Source organism: Carcharhinus amblyrhynchos, chromosome 3 (assembly GCF_965287045.1).
Source record: "Carcharhinus amblyrhynchos chromosome 3, sCarAmb.v2.hapA, whole genome shotgun sequence".
NCBI classification, from domain to species: domain Eukaryota; kingdom Metazoa; phylum Chordata; class Chondrichthyes; order Carcharhiniformes; family Carcharhinidae; genus Carcharhinus; species Carcharhinus amblyrhynchos.
This window is the reverse complement of record NC_137326.1, coordinates 115,457,986-115,474,172: the sequence shown is the minus strand read 5'-3', so window position 1 is coordinate 115,474,172 and position 16,187 is coordinate 115,457,986. Positions and strand designations below refer to the sequence as shown.

The 16,187-nt window shown below is 42.6% G+C and overlaps 1 protein-coding gene across 1 annotated transcript in view; it reads right to left on the bottom strand.

Annotated features, from left to right (window-relative positions):
* Positions 1 to 16,187, bottom strand: part of LOC145341249 (uncharacterized) — a 326,614-nt gene that overhangs the window by 245,725 nt on the left and 64,702 nt on the right. Inside the window, exons 13-22 of the mRNA XM_080186176.1 lie at positions 15,637 to 15,726; positions 14,975 to 15,058; positions 14,174 to 14,272; positions 11,826 to 11,927; positions 7,234 to 7,326; positions 4,361 to 4,459; positions 2,926 to 3,027; positions 2,534 to 2,626; positions 669 to 770; positions 277 to 369 (exon numbers count right to left, since the gene is read on the bottom strand). Coding sequence (XP_080042302.1) covers positions 277 to 369; positions 669 to 770; positions 2,534 to 2,626; positions 2,926 to 3,027; positions 4,361 to 4,459; positions 7,234 to 7,326; positions 11,826 to 11,927; positions 14,174 to 14,272; positions 14,975 to 15,058; positions 15,637 to 15,726 — 957 coding nt within the window. The remainder of the gene's footprint in view (positions 1 to 276; positions 370 to 668; positions 771 to 2,533; positions 2,627 to 2,925; positions 3,028 to 4,360; positions 4,460 to 7,233; positions 7,327 to 11,825; positions 11,928 to 14,173; positions 14,273 to 14,974; positions 15,059 to 15,636; positions 15,727 to 16,187) is intronic.

Here is a 16,187-nt window from a genome sequence, read left to right as displayed (position 1 = left end):
ACATGTAAATAGTTTTTTTTGGTACTTATTGTGAGACAACTCCTGATTTCAAAAGTTAAACTCGATGTGATGTATTTTAGGTAGGCCATTGCAAGCTATTGTGAATGTAAAATTCATTGGCACAGATAGTATGAATGTGGTTGGCTTAATATCAATTTTAACTTCTCAAATTAGCATCTCTGATGACGATTGAATACATTTGTTTTGGGAAAAATGTGTCATCAACTTGTGTAATTTATTGCTTGCATAGGATTGTTAGATTATAATTGATATTACCTGTTGATGCTGGTGTTGTACTTGCTGGAATCACAGTTGTAATTGCCTCTGTTGAAGAGCTTCCTTCTGAAGTTTGAGAAGATGTTGCATATTCTAAGACAAAATCACAGTAATGTCAACAGGCCATTCTGTGAGACAGCAGAATGGAAATGGAAATGTTGATCTCCCTGCACCGAATGCAGTGCGTGAGATTCTGCTTTTCACAATATCGATCTCTGAATAGCATTGTGACAATAAAAATGTGAGACTCTTCACACATTGAAGAGCACAAATGGCCTTTACAGCTGGAAAGTATTGGTTACAGTGGTCAACTTAAAACTACTGAAGTTCATTATAATATGAGTTATCAGTCTGAACGTTGAAAATGGACAAAGTGTTAACACTGTTGATACCTGTTGTTTCACTTGTTGAAGCTGACGCGGTTGACAACTTGGTTACAGTTGTAGATGGTTCTAATGATGTGCTTTCCCCTGATGTTGAAGGTGACGATGCAGCTGTCAATGTGAAAAGAGTTGTCAGAGAAAAAAAGCTATGGAAGAAATTTTGTGCCTGTGTTAGCCTTCAGCAGGAATGGCAATGAGGATACTAATCTCACGGGAGTCAAGAACCGAGATTCTTGCCGGAAGATCTGATTTCCGGGTTTACCTGTCGCTTACATGACATGGTGATGGGAACAGCATTTAAATATATTTTGATGAATTTACATATTATTAAAGGACACAGATGTCATAAGATTCTCCTCATCACTAAACATTCAAACATCGATGGCATAGTTCACAACAGCTTTAAGGAGATGAGAAACAGTTGACAGGATACCCCCCAGCTACCAAGATCACTGTTGTTAGGAAGATATTTCTATTTGACATAAGTTTACCATTACAGAGAATATGGAAGTTATAGTCACTAATCAGTTTACAAAGTACAAGCGAAGACCACTGGTTTTAGATTGGATCCATACAAGAGGTGTCAATTTTTGTAATTTATCTCATAAGTAATATTGGATTGCTAGCTTGCAAGAGATTGTAGCTGCTGATTCTGGTATTGTAGTTGCTAGGGAAGTGATCACGGTTGTGCCTGACTCTGTTGATGTGCTTCCTTCTGAGATGCCAGAAGATGTCACATGTTCTAATTATAGAAATGACAAAAAACAGTGAAAGGTTCTTCCAGGTAATATCATAAAGTGTGTAAAATAAACAATGTCATTCAATTCAACAGAGACTGTTTGATCAATGCATTGTTCACTAGAATAATGAAAATGTAATCAGTTTGCATCTGAAATGAGTGAAATGCTTATATTTTCCCACTAGCGTAGTTTGCATGATATTAGCTATCTGAAATCAAGTTTCATTAAAGTTGGAGCAACTTGTCAAAGTTGTCTGGCATGAGACAAGTTATATCCATAATCAGGAAAAACAAGAACATCACTACATAAGTATGTTTCCAGCTTTTGCTTAGTTATCAAATATCGATTGAAGAAGTGACTCTAGGCACTGTGACAAGAAGCACCTTCACATCTGTGCTTGCACACTTCAATTCATTCTGTCAAACATGAAAATTAAACCTGAAAATTTGAAATCAGTCCAAGAGTTGAATCACGTTGACAGTTGTTTACATGTCCTTAATACTGATGGCTGAACTTACGTTATGGCAATAGAAATATCAGGATATTCACAGACTACGATTGTGAAAAAAGAGACAAGGCAAGACATGCCTTCTATTTGTTTACAATATGATCTATCAGATTGAAGGTTGAACATTGATAATTGGGTAGCACTGTGAATACCTGTTAGTTCACTTGTTGAGACTGAAGTGGTGGAAGTGTGGTTACTGCTGAGTGTAGGTCTGTTGATGTGGTATCATCTGATGTTGAAAGCGATGATTTAGCTTTTGACGTTAAAAGTGTTGTCAGTGAAAGAAAGCAATGCTCCTGTTGATTGCAGTGTGTGGCTCAAAAATGACATGGGCTCAAAACATGCTGAACATGTAAATAGTTTTTTTTTTGGTACTTATTGTGAGACAACTCCTGATTTCAAAAGTTAAACTCGATGTGATGTAATTTAGGTAGGCCATTGCAAGCTATTTTGAATGTAAAATTTATTGGCACAGATAGTATGAATGTGGTTGGCTTAATATCAATTTTAACTTCTCAAATTAGCATCTCTGATGACGATTGAATACATTTGTTTTGGGAAAAATGTGTCATCAACTTGTGTAATTTATTGCTTGCATAGGATTATTAGATTATAATTGATATTACCTGTTGATGCTGGTGTTGTACTTGGTGGAATCACAGTTGTAATTGCCTCTGTTGAAGAGCTTCCTTCTGAAGTTTGAGAAGATGTTGCATATTCTAAGACAAAATCACAGTAATGTCAACAGGCCATTCTGTGAGACAGCAGAATGGAAATGGAAATGTTGATCTCCCTGCACCGAATGCAGTGCATGAGATTCTGCCTTTCACAATATCGATCTCTGAATAGCGTTGTGACAATAAAAATGTGAGACTCTTCACACATTGAAGAGCACAAATGGCCTTTACAGCTGGAAAGTATTGGTTACAGTGGTCAACTTAAAACTACTGAAGTTCATTATAATATGAGTTATCAGTCTGAACGTTGAAAATGGACAAAGTGTTAACACTGTTGATACCTGTTGTTTCACTTGTTGAAGCTGACGCGGTTGACAACTTGGTTACAGTTGTAGATGGTTCTAATGATATGCTTTCCCCTGATGTTGAAGGTGATGATGCAGCTGTCAATGTGAAAAGAGTTGTCAGAGAAAAAAAGCTATGGAAGACATCTTGTGCCTGTGTTAGCCTTCAGCAGGAACGGCAATGAGGATACTAATCTCACGGGAGTCAAGAACCGAGATTCTTGCCGGAAGATCTGATTTCCGGGTTTACCTGTCGCTTACATGACATGGTGATGGGAACAGCATTTAAATATATTTTAATGAATTTACATATTATTAAAAGACACCGATGTCATAAGATTCTCCTCATCACTAAACATTCAAACATCGATGGCGTAGTTCACAACAGCTTTAATGAGATGAGAAACAGTTGACAGGATACCCCCCCTGCTGCCAAGATCACTGTTGCTCCAGGGAGATTCGGCCATACCTGCACTCTGCCTGTTGGCACTTACCCCAGCACAGGTTTGCACTGCCAGGTTGGCACTGCCAAACTATGCTACCTGTCCCAGGGGCAGTGTTGGGATGGACCATCTGAGGAGCCCAATTGGTGGATGCGTTGCCACTATTGTGTTGTTAGGGTTTTCAGTGGAGGAGCAGTGAGGCCTTTAAATGGGGGGGAATTAGTATTGAGGGTGGGACTTTACTTTGTGGGGTAGTAGGCATTGAGGAGAGAGGGGACTTTGCATCAAGGGGGGAGAGATTGCCATTCTGCCATAGTGATTGTGGGTGAAGAGAGAGGAATAGCCACTGTCATTTGGGCTGTGATCGGAGAGAAGAGCCCACGACAGTTCTACAGTTGGCGGATTAGAGCCCTGATACCTTTGAGGAATGGAGGCAGGATGGTCCAGGGAGAGTTTAAAGTGAGCTCTGAGCAAAACGCCATGTGATTTCTCAGGAGCCAGCCTTGCTGCCTCTATTTGGCCCCAAGCCACGCACTCCAATTGTTTTGTAAGAGTGGCTCAAGATCTAGGCTGAAAACTCAGCAGCGCATCTGGAGAGGTAGGCAGCAGATTTCGATCAGAGCTAGGCACTGAGTAATTATGGGTAAATTCCATCCAATGTTCTTGCTGATTTCAGCAATAGGCTCATAAATTAGGACGATCAGTTCAATGACATGGAAGTGGAACATGTGTTTATTTGGTACTTATTATCAACTGTACCTGATCTTAAAGTGAAGCACAACTTGTTGCAGTTTAAAAAGGCTGTTAGAAAGCTATTTCTATTTGACATAAGTTTACCATTATAGAGAATATGGAATTTATTGTCACTAATCAGTTTACAAAGTACAAGCGAAGACCACTGGTTTTAGATTGGATCCATACAAGAGGTGTCAATTTTTGTAATTTATCCCATAAATAATATTGGATTGCTAGCTTGCAATAGATTGTACCTGCTGATTCTGGTATTGTAGTTGCTAGGGAAGTGATCACGGTTGTGCCTGACTCTGTTGAAGTGCTTCCTTCTGAGATGCCAGAAGATGTCACATGTTCTAATTATAAAAATGACAAAAAAACAGCGAAAGGTTCTCCCAGGTAATATCATAAAGTGTGTAAAATAAACAATGTCATTCAATTCAATAGAGACTGTTTGATCAATGCATTGTTCACTAGAATAATGAAAATGTAATCAGTTTGCATCTGAAATGAGTGAAATGCTTATATTTTCCCACTAGCGTAGTTTGCATGATATTAACTGTCTGAAATCAAGTTACATTAAAGTTGGAGCAACTTGTCAAAGTTGTCTGTCATGAGACAAGTTATATCCATAATCAGGAAAGACAAGAACATCACTACATAAGTATGTTTCCGGTTTTGCTTAGTTATCAAATATTGATTGAAGAAGTGACTCTAGGCACTGTGACAAGAAGCACGTTCACATCTGTGCTTGCACACTTCAATTCATTCTGTCAAACATGAAAATTAAACTTGAAAATTTGAAATCAGTCCAAGAGTTGAATCACGTTGACAGTTGTTTACATGTCCTTAATATTGATGGCTGAACTTACGTTATGGCAATAGAAATATCAGGATATTCACAGACTACGATTGTGAAAAAAGAGACAAGGCAAGACATGCCTTCTATTTGTTTACAATATAATCTACCAGATTGAGGGTTGAATATTGATCATTGGGTAGCACTGTGAATAACTGTCAGTTCACTTGTTGAGACAAGTGGTGGAAGTGTGGTTACTGCCGTGTGTAGGTCTGTTGGTGTGGTATCATCTGATGTTGAAAGCAATGATTTAGCTTTTGACGTTAAAAGAGTTGTCAATAAAAGAAAGCAGTGTTCCTTCTGATTGAAGTGTGTGGCTGGAAAATGACAAGGGCTCAAAACATGCTGAACATGTAAATAATGTTTTGGTTTGGTACTTATTGTGAGACTGCTCCTGATCTCAAAAGTTAAACTCGATGTGATTTTTTAGGTAGGCTGTTGCAAGCTATTTTGAATGTAAAATTTATTGGCACACAGGGAATTTCTACAATTCTGCCAGTGATATGCCACTCTTTGGAAATATCACTGTCCTTTGTCACTAGGTCACACTCCAGGGCTCCCATCTAAGTATATTTTCACGCAGCTGATCACAATCTTGTAATTTTCCAGCCCCAGTTGCCCATTTACTAGTTTGTTAGTATCTCCCATATCCTGCAAATACATTTTTTAAGTGATTGTTATCTAGTTATAACAAAAACGCCCAAGATGACCTGTTTTGAAGTTTGCTGTCAGTGAATTGTTTTTATCCAAATTGGTCTTCGCTGGATTTAAAGGAATGGCACTCAGTACAATTGCAGTGACTATGTCCTTTAGTTTGGACATTTTCTGCCAGGCACTAAATATTTCTAAATGATCTTGACCACTAATTGAAATCACATCATAGTTTTCACCTGCATACCTAGTTACCATCTATTTAATGAGCTACTGTATGATCCCTGTTTTGGTTCCTAGAAGAGGGGATTGGCCTTGAGGAAAAGCGGATTGGTGTAGGTTGATATTCCTAGAGTTTAGAAAAATGAAGTGATCTGGCAGTGGTTTGGTTTGGCAGTGATGGGTGGCTGTCTGCTATTACACAATGAAATAGTGCTGACTAGGTTATTGGAGTTAGTGGAGTCATGTAGTGTATGCCTGAACTGATGTCCCTGGTTAAACTTGTACCTGACCGTTTTGCCCTTCATTAAGGCAGGACACCAAGATTGGTGGAACGGCAAATTGCATGGAGGGTGTGGAGAGTCTACAGAAGGATTTAGATAGGCTGGGCGAATGGGCCAGGAACTGGCAAATGGAATTTAATGTTGGCAAGTGCGAGGTGGCCCACTTTGGTAGGAATAATGGTAGGAAGGATTATTACTTACGTGGCGAAAAACTGCAGCAGGCGACGGTGCAGAGGGACCTCGGGGTCCTTGTGCATGAGTCGCAAAAACCCAGCTTGCAGGTGCAGCAAGTGGTCAGGAAGGCTAATGGGATGCTGTCCTTCATAGCGAGGGGGATTGAATATAAAAGTAGGGAGGTCTTGCTGTGGCTGTATAGGGCATTGGTGAGGCCGCAGCTGGAGTACTGTGTGCAGTTTTGGGTGCCATACTTACGCAAGGATATTTTGGCCTTGGAGGGAGTGCAGAGGAGGTTTACTAGGCTGATGCCGGAGTTGAGGGGGTTGAGCTATGAGGAGAGGCTGAATAAACTAAGCTTGTACTCATTAGAGTTTAGAAGAATGAGGGGAGATCTCATTGAGACATATAAGATGATGAATGGGATGGATAGGATAGAGGTGGAGAGACTCTTCCCGCTCAAAGGACAGTATGACTAGGGGGCACAGCCTCAAGATAAAGTGGGGGCGGTTTAGAACGGAGTTGAGGAGGAACTTCTTCACTCAAAGGGTGGTGAATCTCTGGAATTCTCTGCCCATTGAAGCGGTGGAGGCTACCTCGCTAATTATTTTTAAGACGTGGGTTGATGGGTTTTTAATAAGAGAGGGGATTAAGGGTTATGGGGAGAGGGTGGGAATGTGGAACTGAGCCACGACAGATCAGCCATGATCTTATTGAATGGCGGGGCAGGCTCGAAGGGCTAGATGGCCTACTCCTGCTCCTATTTCTTATGTTCTTATGTTCTTATGGAATATAAATGTGGTTGGCATAATATCAATTTTAACTTCTCAAATTAGCATCTCTAATGACGATTGATTACATTTGTTTTATGAAAAATGCATCATCACCTCATGTAATTTATTGCTTCCATAATTTGGGATTGTTAGATTATAATTGACTATACCTGTTGATGCTGGTGTTGTAGTTGCTGGAATCACAGTTGTAATTGCCTCTGTTGAAGAGCTTCCTTCTGAAGTTTGAGAAGATGTTGCATATTCTAAGACAAAATCACAATAATGTCAACAGGCCATTCTGTGAGACAGCAGAATGGAAATGGAAATGTTGATGTCCCTGCACCGAATGCAGTGCATGAGATTCTGCCTTTCACAATATCGATCTCTGAATAGCGTTGTGACAATAAAAATATGAGACTCTTCACACATTGAAGAGCACAAATGGCCTTTACAGCTGGAAAGTATTGGTTACAGTGGTCAACTTAGAACTACTGAAGTTCATTATAATATGAGTTACAAAGAACAAAGAACAAAGAACAACCCAGCACGGGAAACAGGCCCTTCGGCCCAACGAGCCCGCGCCGCCGCATTGCCCTACACCTATTCTACCCTGCATGTCTACGAATGGGACCCTACTCAGTCAGATTCAGGGAAGAAATAGTGTCAATTTGGTGGAAACCAATTAGCCTAAGAGCACATCTTTGGGGTGTGGGAGGAAACCGGAGCGCCCGGAGGAAACCCACGCAGCCACAGGGAGAATGCGCAAACTCCCACAGACACAGGCCCAAATCCATGTATCTGCACAGCTAGCAGTGCTAGTCACTGAGCTGTTGTGGAGCCCGTCTATCGGTCCAGGATCAAGCACACACACCGACATGAAGTACTAGGCCACTCCTGGACTTCCAAGAGCAGCCCACGCACAACCTGCCGTGTGCATGCCCCTCGCTTGACACGAGGTGGACCTCCACCTGTGGAATAAAGACAAAACATATTAGTTATACAGCCTGCCCTTCCGGTGTCTCCCGAGGTTTACCCTATTTAATAGCCCCTACCATATCCCTCCATTCCCGTTTCACTCATATGCCTATCTAACTGCATCTTAAACGAGTCCAACGTTCCTGCCTCCACCACCCTACTCGGTAGCGCATTCCAGACCCCCACAACTCTCTGTGTAAAGAACCTTCCTCTTACCTCCAAATTATACCTCCCCCCCCTCACCCTTAATTGATGACCTCTTGTGTTCGTACCCAGTCTAGGGAGCAGTCTCTCACTATTAACTCTATCTATTCCCTTCAGTATCTTATATACCTCTATCATGTCCCCTCTCAATCTCCTTCTTTCCAAGGAGAATAGCCCCAGTCTCTTCAGTCTCTCCTCGTAACCCAGTCCCCCCATGCCAGGCAACATCCTGGTAAACCTCCTCTGCACCCTTTCCAGAGACTCCACGTCCTTCCGGTAATAAGGTGACCAGAACTGGACGCAGTACTCCAAATGCGGTCTAACCAACGTTCTGTATAACTGAAGCATTAGACGGCAGCTTTTATACTCTAAGCCCCTTCCTATAAAGGCTAACATCCCATAAGCCTTCCTAACAACGTTCTCCACTTGTGACACAACCTTCATGGATTTGTGGACCTGCACTCCCAGGTCTCTCTGTACATCTATACTCCTAATCGGCCTACCTTTTATCACATAACTCCTCTCTGCATTATTCCTTCCAAAATGCATCACCTCGCATTTGTCAGGATTAAATGCCATCTGCCACCTATCTGCCCACTGCACCAACCTATCTATATCCTGTTGTATCACCTGACAATCCAGTTCTGTACCCGCCAACCCTGCCATCTTGGTGTCATCAGCAAACTTGCTGATCACACCACCTACTCCCTCTTCTAAGTCATTTATGTAGACTACAAAGAGGAGAGGTCCCAGTACCGAGCCCTGCGGCACACCACTGGTCACTGGCCTCCAGCCCGACAAGGTACCCTCCACAACTACCCTCTGTCTCCTATTTCCCAACCAGTTCTCAATCCACCTAACTACCTGGCCTCGTATCCCATGCGCCTTAACCTTTTCTACCAGCCTACCGTGAGGGACTTTGTCAAACGCCTTACTGAAATCCATGTAGATGACATCAACGGCTCTCCCATCGTCAACCGTTTTTGTCACCTCCTCAAAGAATTCCACCAGATTCGTAAGGCAAGACCTCCCTCTAACAAAGCCATGTTGCGTATCCCTAATCAGATCGCAACGCTCCAAATGCTCATACATCCTACCCCTAAGTATTTTTTCCATTAACTTCCCTACCACCGACGTCAAACTCACTGGCCTATAATTCCCAGGGTTATCCCTACTACCTTTTTTGAACAACGGGACCACATTTGCTACCCTCCAGTCTTCTGGGACCTCACCTGTGTCCAAAGAAGAGACAAAGATGTGCGCCAGAGGCCCAGCAATTTCATCTTTCGCCTCCCTAAGCAGCCTGGGATAAATACCATCAGGCCCCGGAGCTTTATCCGTCCTTACGCTACCTAAAAGCCCTAGCACTTCCTCTCTCGTAATAACTATATCCTGCAACTGAACCTCCGCTCCCTCCAAGAGACCGCACGATTCCGAACCCCTCTCCTTCGTGAATACCGACGCAAAGTATTCATTCAGGAGCTCCCCCATTCCCTCCGACTCAATACACAACTCTCCACTCTTGTCCCTAAGAGGACCAATTTTCCCTCTAACTACTCTCTTGCCTCTAATATAGGAATAAAATGCCTTAGGATTATCCTTAATCCTACCGGCCAAAGCCATCTCATGCCCTCTCTTCGCCCTTCTAATTCCCCTTTTTAGCTCCCTCCTACTCTCTCTATATTCCTCCAGCGCACACTCCGTACCCATTTGTTTTGACCTATCATACGCCTCCCTCTTCTTCCTAACCAAGTCTTCAATATCCCCCGTAATCCACGGCTCTCTAATCCTACCTTTCCCATCCTTTCGCTTAACCGGAACAAACCTCCCCTGCAACCATTTCATTTTGTCCCTAAAAGCCTCCCACTTGCCAACCGTGGACTTGCCAGCTAACAGTCCCTCCCAGTCAGTTTGCTGCAGCTCCCTCCTAATCCTGCCATAGCTCGCCTTTCCCCAGTTCAGCGCACTCCCGCTTGGACGGCACTCGTCCCTTTCCATTTTTATCCTAAAGTAGACGGACTTGTGGTCACTGTTCGCCACATGTTCGCCTACCTCTACCTCACCCACCTGCCCTGGCTCGTTTCCCAACACTAAATCCAGTATAGCCCCTCCCCTAGTCGGGCAAGTTACATACTGTTCTAGCGACCCTTCCATAACACATTTCACAAACTCCTCTCCCTCCATACCCCCAGCTCTAGGCCCCCTCCAATTCACTCCGGGAAAATTAAAATCACCCACTACAACCACTCTATTCTTTCTGCACCTGTCCAAAATACCCCTGCAAATTCCCTCCTCCACTGACTTTGGGCTGTTGGGTGGCCTATAGTACACCCCTAGCAGTGTGATCTCTCCCTTTTTATTCCTCAACTCCACCCACATCGACTCAATCCCTATCTCTTCCATATCGCCCTCCCTCTGCACTACTGTGATGTTTTCCTTGACTAACAGTGCCACCCCTCCACCTCTCTTCAACCCTCCTCTGTCACACCTAAAACACCTGTACCCAGGAACATTCAGCTGCCAGTCCTGCCCTTCCCGTAACCACGTCTCCGTTACAGCCACCACATCCAACTGCCTCACAAACATCAAGGCCCTAAGCTCATCCGTTTTCCCTGCCACACTCCTAGCATTGAAACAGACACAGTTCAACCCACAAATGTCCCTCGGAACCACCTTCTCCCTTATAATTTTCCTTTCACCCGTCTCTCTCCCAGCCACCTCCCCACCCCCCTTCCCTATTAGTTTAAATCATTCCTGAACACCCCAGCTAACCTCCCTGCTAAGACACTAGTCCCCCTCCCGTTCAAATCCTCCCCACCCCTCCTGTACAGTTGCCTTTCTCTCCTAAACACCTCCCAATGATCTACATAAGTAAACCCCTCTATCCTACACCAGTCCCTCAACCATGCATTCAACTGCATGATCTCGTCATTCTTAGCCCTGCTCATACTGGGCAGCAACCCAGACAGTGCCACCCTAGAGGTCCTGCCCTTTAGTTTGGCCCCCAACTCCCTAAATTGCCTACGGACCTCTCCCCTACTCCTCCTTCCTATATCCCCCTCCCCTACGTGTACTATGACCTCTGCCTGGGTCCCCTCCCCTTTCAAAATTCCCTCTACCCTTTCCATTATATCTTTTACCCCTGCTCCAGGGAGGCAGACCACCATCTTGGAGTCGCGCCCTTGCCCACAGAACCTCCTATCAATCCCTCGGACCCTCCCATCCCCTACCACTATCACCTTACCAGACCCTTTCCGTCCCTCTAAATCAGTCTCCCCTTCCTTCCTATTTTTCTGTGCCCCTGCCGACGAACCTTGGGGGGCCTCCGGGGAGGCCGGGGGACCCTGACTACTCTTCTTCTTCCTCTTTCCCCTCCTAACAGTCGTCCATCCTCCCTTCTCTTCCGCCCTTGAGACCTCCTCCTGCTCATGTTTCCCAGCCATTATCTCCTCATTCTCCCTAACTAGAAACGCATCTTCCAGTCGCCCCTCGAGTTGCCTGATCCGGGCCCTCAATCTGATTATCAGATTGAAGTTATCAGTCTGAATGTTGAAAATGGACAAAGTGTTAACACTGTTGATACCTGTTGTTTCACTTGTTGAAGCTGACGCGGTTGACAACTTGGTTACAGTTGTAGATGGTTCTAATGATGTGCTTTCCCCTGATGTTGAAGGTGATGATGCAGCTGTCAATGTGAAAAGAGTTGTCAGAGAAAAAAAGCTATGGAAGAAATTTTGTGCCTGTGTTAGCCTTCAGCAGGAACAGCAATGAGGATACTAATCTCACGGGAGCCAAGAACCGAGATTCTTGCCGGAAGATCTGATTTCCGGGTTTACCTGTTGCTCACATGACATGGTGATGGGAACAGCATTTAAATATATTTTAATGAATTTACATATTATTAAAGGACGTAGTGAAAAAGCAAATTGCGTGGAGGGTGTGAAAAGTCTGCAGAGGGATCTGGATAGGCTGAGCGAGTAGGCGAGGACCTGGCAAATGGTGTATAACAATAGCAAGTGTGAGGTTATCCACTTTGGCAGAAATAATAGTAGGAGGGATTATTATTTAAAAGGCGAAAAGCTGCAGCATGCTACGGTGCAGAGGGACCTCGGGGTCTTTGTGCACAAGTCGCAAAAACCCAGTCTGCAGGTGATCAAGAAGGCAAATGGAATGTTGGCCTTTATAGCAAGGGCGATAGAATATAAAAGTCGGGAGCTCTTGCTGCAACTGTACAGGGTACTGGTAAGGCCGCAGCTGGAGTACTGTGTGCAGTTTTGGTCGCCGAGTGCAGAGGACGTTCATTAGGCTCATACCAGAGATGAGGGGGTTGGACTGTGAAGAGAGACTAAATAGACTGGGTCTGCACTCATTGGAGTTTAGAAGGATTAGGGGGGATCTTATAGAGACGTATAAGATAATGAAGGGGATGGATCGGGTAGAGGTGGAGAGATTCTTCCCACTTAGAAAGGATAGCAGGACTAGAGGGCACAGCCTCAAGATAAGGGGGCGGGGCAGTTTAGATCAGAGTTGAGGAGGAACTTCTTCACTCAAAGGGTGGTGAATCTCTGGAATTCTCTGCGCGTTGAAGTGGTGGAGGCTACCTCGTTAAATATATTGAAGTCACGGGTAGATAGGTTTTTGATCGACAAGTGAATTAAGGGTTATGGGGAGAAAGCGGGAAAATGGAACTGATCCTCTTCAGATCAGCCATGATCTTATTGAATGGCGGGGCAGGCTCGAAGGGCTAGATGGCCTACTCCTGCTCCTATTTCTTATGTTCTTATGCTATGTTCTTATGTAGATGTCATATGATTCTCCTCGTCATTGAACATTCAAACATCAATGATATAGTTCACAACAGTTTTAAGGAGATGGGAAACAGTTGACAGGATCCCCAGCTGCCAAAGTCACTGTTAACCCCGGAGAGATTAAGAAATACCTACGCACTGCCTGTTAGTACTTCCCCCAGCATAGGTCTGCACTGCCAGGTTGGCACTGCCAACCTTTGCAACCTGTTCCGGGGGCAGTGTCGGGGTGTGTCATCTGAGGAGCCCAATTGGTGGGTGTGTTGCCACTATGTGTGGTGTTAGGGTTGCAGTGTAAGAGCGTTGAGGCCTTTGAACAGGGGGAATTAGTATTGGGACTTTGCTTTAAGAGGGGTAGTAGTCATTGAGCGGAGAAGGGACTTTGCATGGCAGGGGGTTAGTGGCGATTCTACCATAGTGATTGTGGGTGAGGCGGGAGGAATAGCCACTGACAATTGGGCTGTGACGGGAGGGACGAGCCCACATCAGTTCTATCATTGGAAGAGGATTAGAGCCCCCCCTGTACATTTGAGGAATGGAGGCAGGATGATCCAGGCAGAGTTTAAAGTGAGCTCTGAGTGAAATGCCATGTGATTTCTCTGGAGCCGGCCCTGCTGCCTCTATTGGACCCCAACCCACGGGACTGATGATATAAGCCACACGCCCCAATTGTTTTGTCACTGTGGCTCAAGATCTAACCTGAAAACTCAACAGTGCATCTGGAGAGATAGATCACAGATTTCAATCAGAGCTGGGGACTGATTAATTATGGGTAAATTCCACCCAATGTTCTGATTGATTTCAGCATTCGGCTCATAAATTAGGAAGGTTGGTTCAGTAGCATGGAAGTAGAACATGTGTTTGTTTGGTACTTATTATAAACTGTATCTGATCTTAAAGTGAAGTACAACTTGTTGCAGTTTAAAAAGACTGTTAGAAACATATTACTATTTGCCATAAGTTTACTATTACAGAGAATATAAAATTGGCTGGTTTATTGTAACTAATCAGCTTACAAAGTACTAGCGAAGACCATTGGTTTTAGTTTGGATTCATACAAGAGGTGTCAATATTTGCAATTTATCTGATAAATAATATTGGATTGCTAGCTTGCAATAGATTGTACCTGTTGATTCTGGTGTTGTAATTGCTGGGGAAGTGATCACAGTTGTGCCTGGCTCTGTTGAAGTGCTTCCTTCTGAGAAGCCAGAAGATGTCACATGTTCTAATTTTAAAATGACAATAAACAGTGAAAGGTTCTTCCAGGTAATATCATAAAATGTGTAAAATAAACAACAACGTCATTCAATTTAACTGAAACTTTTTGATCAATGCATTGTTCACTTGAAGAATGATAATCTAATCATATAATTTGCACCTAACATGAGTAAAATGCTCTTATTTTCCCAGTAGCATAGTTTGCATGATATTAGCATTGTGAATACCTATCAGTTCATTTGTTGAGACTGAAGTCGTGTAAGATGTGGTTATTGCCAAAGGTAGCTCTGTTGATGTGGTATCTTTTGATGTTGGAAATGATGATTTAGCTGTTTATGAGTTGTCAATGAAAGAAAGCAATGTTCCTGCTGATTGCAGTATGCGACTCATCAATGACATGGGCTCAAAGCATGCTGAATAGTGTTTTGTAAATCATAAAATGCAAATAGTGTTTTGGTTTGGTACTTATTGTGAGACTGCTCCTAATCTTAAAAGTTAAACTCTACATGATGTATTTTGGTAGGCTGTTTGAATGTAAAATCTGTCATTACAGAGAGTATAAATGTGGCTGGCTTAATATCAATTTTAGCTTTTCAAATTAGCATCACTGATGATGTTGGATTACATTTGTTTAATGAAAAATACATCATCAACTTGTGTAATTTATTCCTTCCAAAATATAGGATTGTTAGATTATAATTGATTATACCTGTTGTTGCTGGTGTTGTAGTTGTTGGAATAGTGATCACAGTTGTAATTGCCTCTGTTGAAGTTTGAGGAGATGTCACATATTCTGAGAGAAAATCATAATAATGTCAATATGTTATTCTGTGAGATGTACTTATTATGGACCGTATCTGATCTTAAAGTTAAGTACAACTTGCTGCTGTTTAAAAAGGCTGTTACAAAATTGTTTCTACTTGATACAAGTTTACCATTATAGAGAATATGGATTTGGCTGGTTTATTATCACTAATCAATTTATAAGATACCAGTAAAGGATATGAAATAAAGAATAAAGAACAAATAACAAAGAAAATTATAGCATAAGAACAGGCTCTTTGCCCCTCCAAACCTGCATCGACCATGCTACCCAACTGAACTAAAACCCCCTACCCTTCTGGGGACTGTATCCCTCTAATCCCATCCTATTCATGTATTTGTCAAGATGCCCCTTAAATGTCACTATTGTATCTGCTTACACCACCTTCCCCGGCAACAAATTCCAGGCACCCATCACCCCCTGTGTAAAAAAACTTGCCTTGTCTCCTTTAAATAAATTGGTTTTAATTTGGATTCATGCAAGAGGTAGCAACATTTGTAATTTATTCCAAGAATAATATTGAATTGCTATCTTTTAATAGATGGTACCTGGTATTGTAGTTGCTGGGGAAGTGATCACAGTTGTGACTGCCTCTGTTAAAGTGCTTACTTCTAAGATTCCAGAAGTTGTCACGGATGCTAAACAATAAATTGTGTATCATCATGAATTGTTACATGAAGTTCACTGAATTGAACTGAAACAATTTGATCAATGCTTTATTCATCAGAACTATGAATATACAATATAGTTTTCATCTGAAATAAATGAGATGCTTAGACTCTCCCGCTGAACGGGTTTCCACGATCTGTGATCTGTGATAAGAAATTTCAATAAACTTTGAAAACTTCACAGAAGCTGTCCGTCACAAGACTATTTATATCCATTATTAGGAAATATAATATCTCTGATTTTGTGAAGGCATCAAATATAAGAAATAATTGTAGGTGTGATGACCAAGACCACAATCACATATGTGATTTTTGAATTTCAATTACTTCTGTGCAGTAGAAAATTATATTTGAAGATTTGAGAAGAAATCAATCATGTTGATAGATCTGCAGCAGAAGTCAGCATATTGACGGCCAAATGATAATAATGC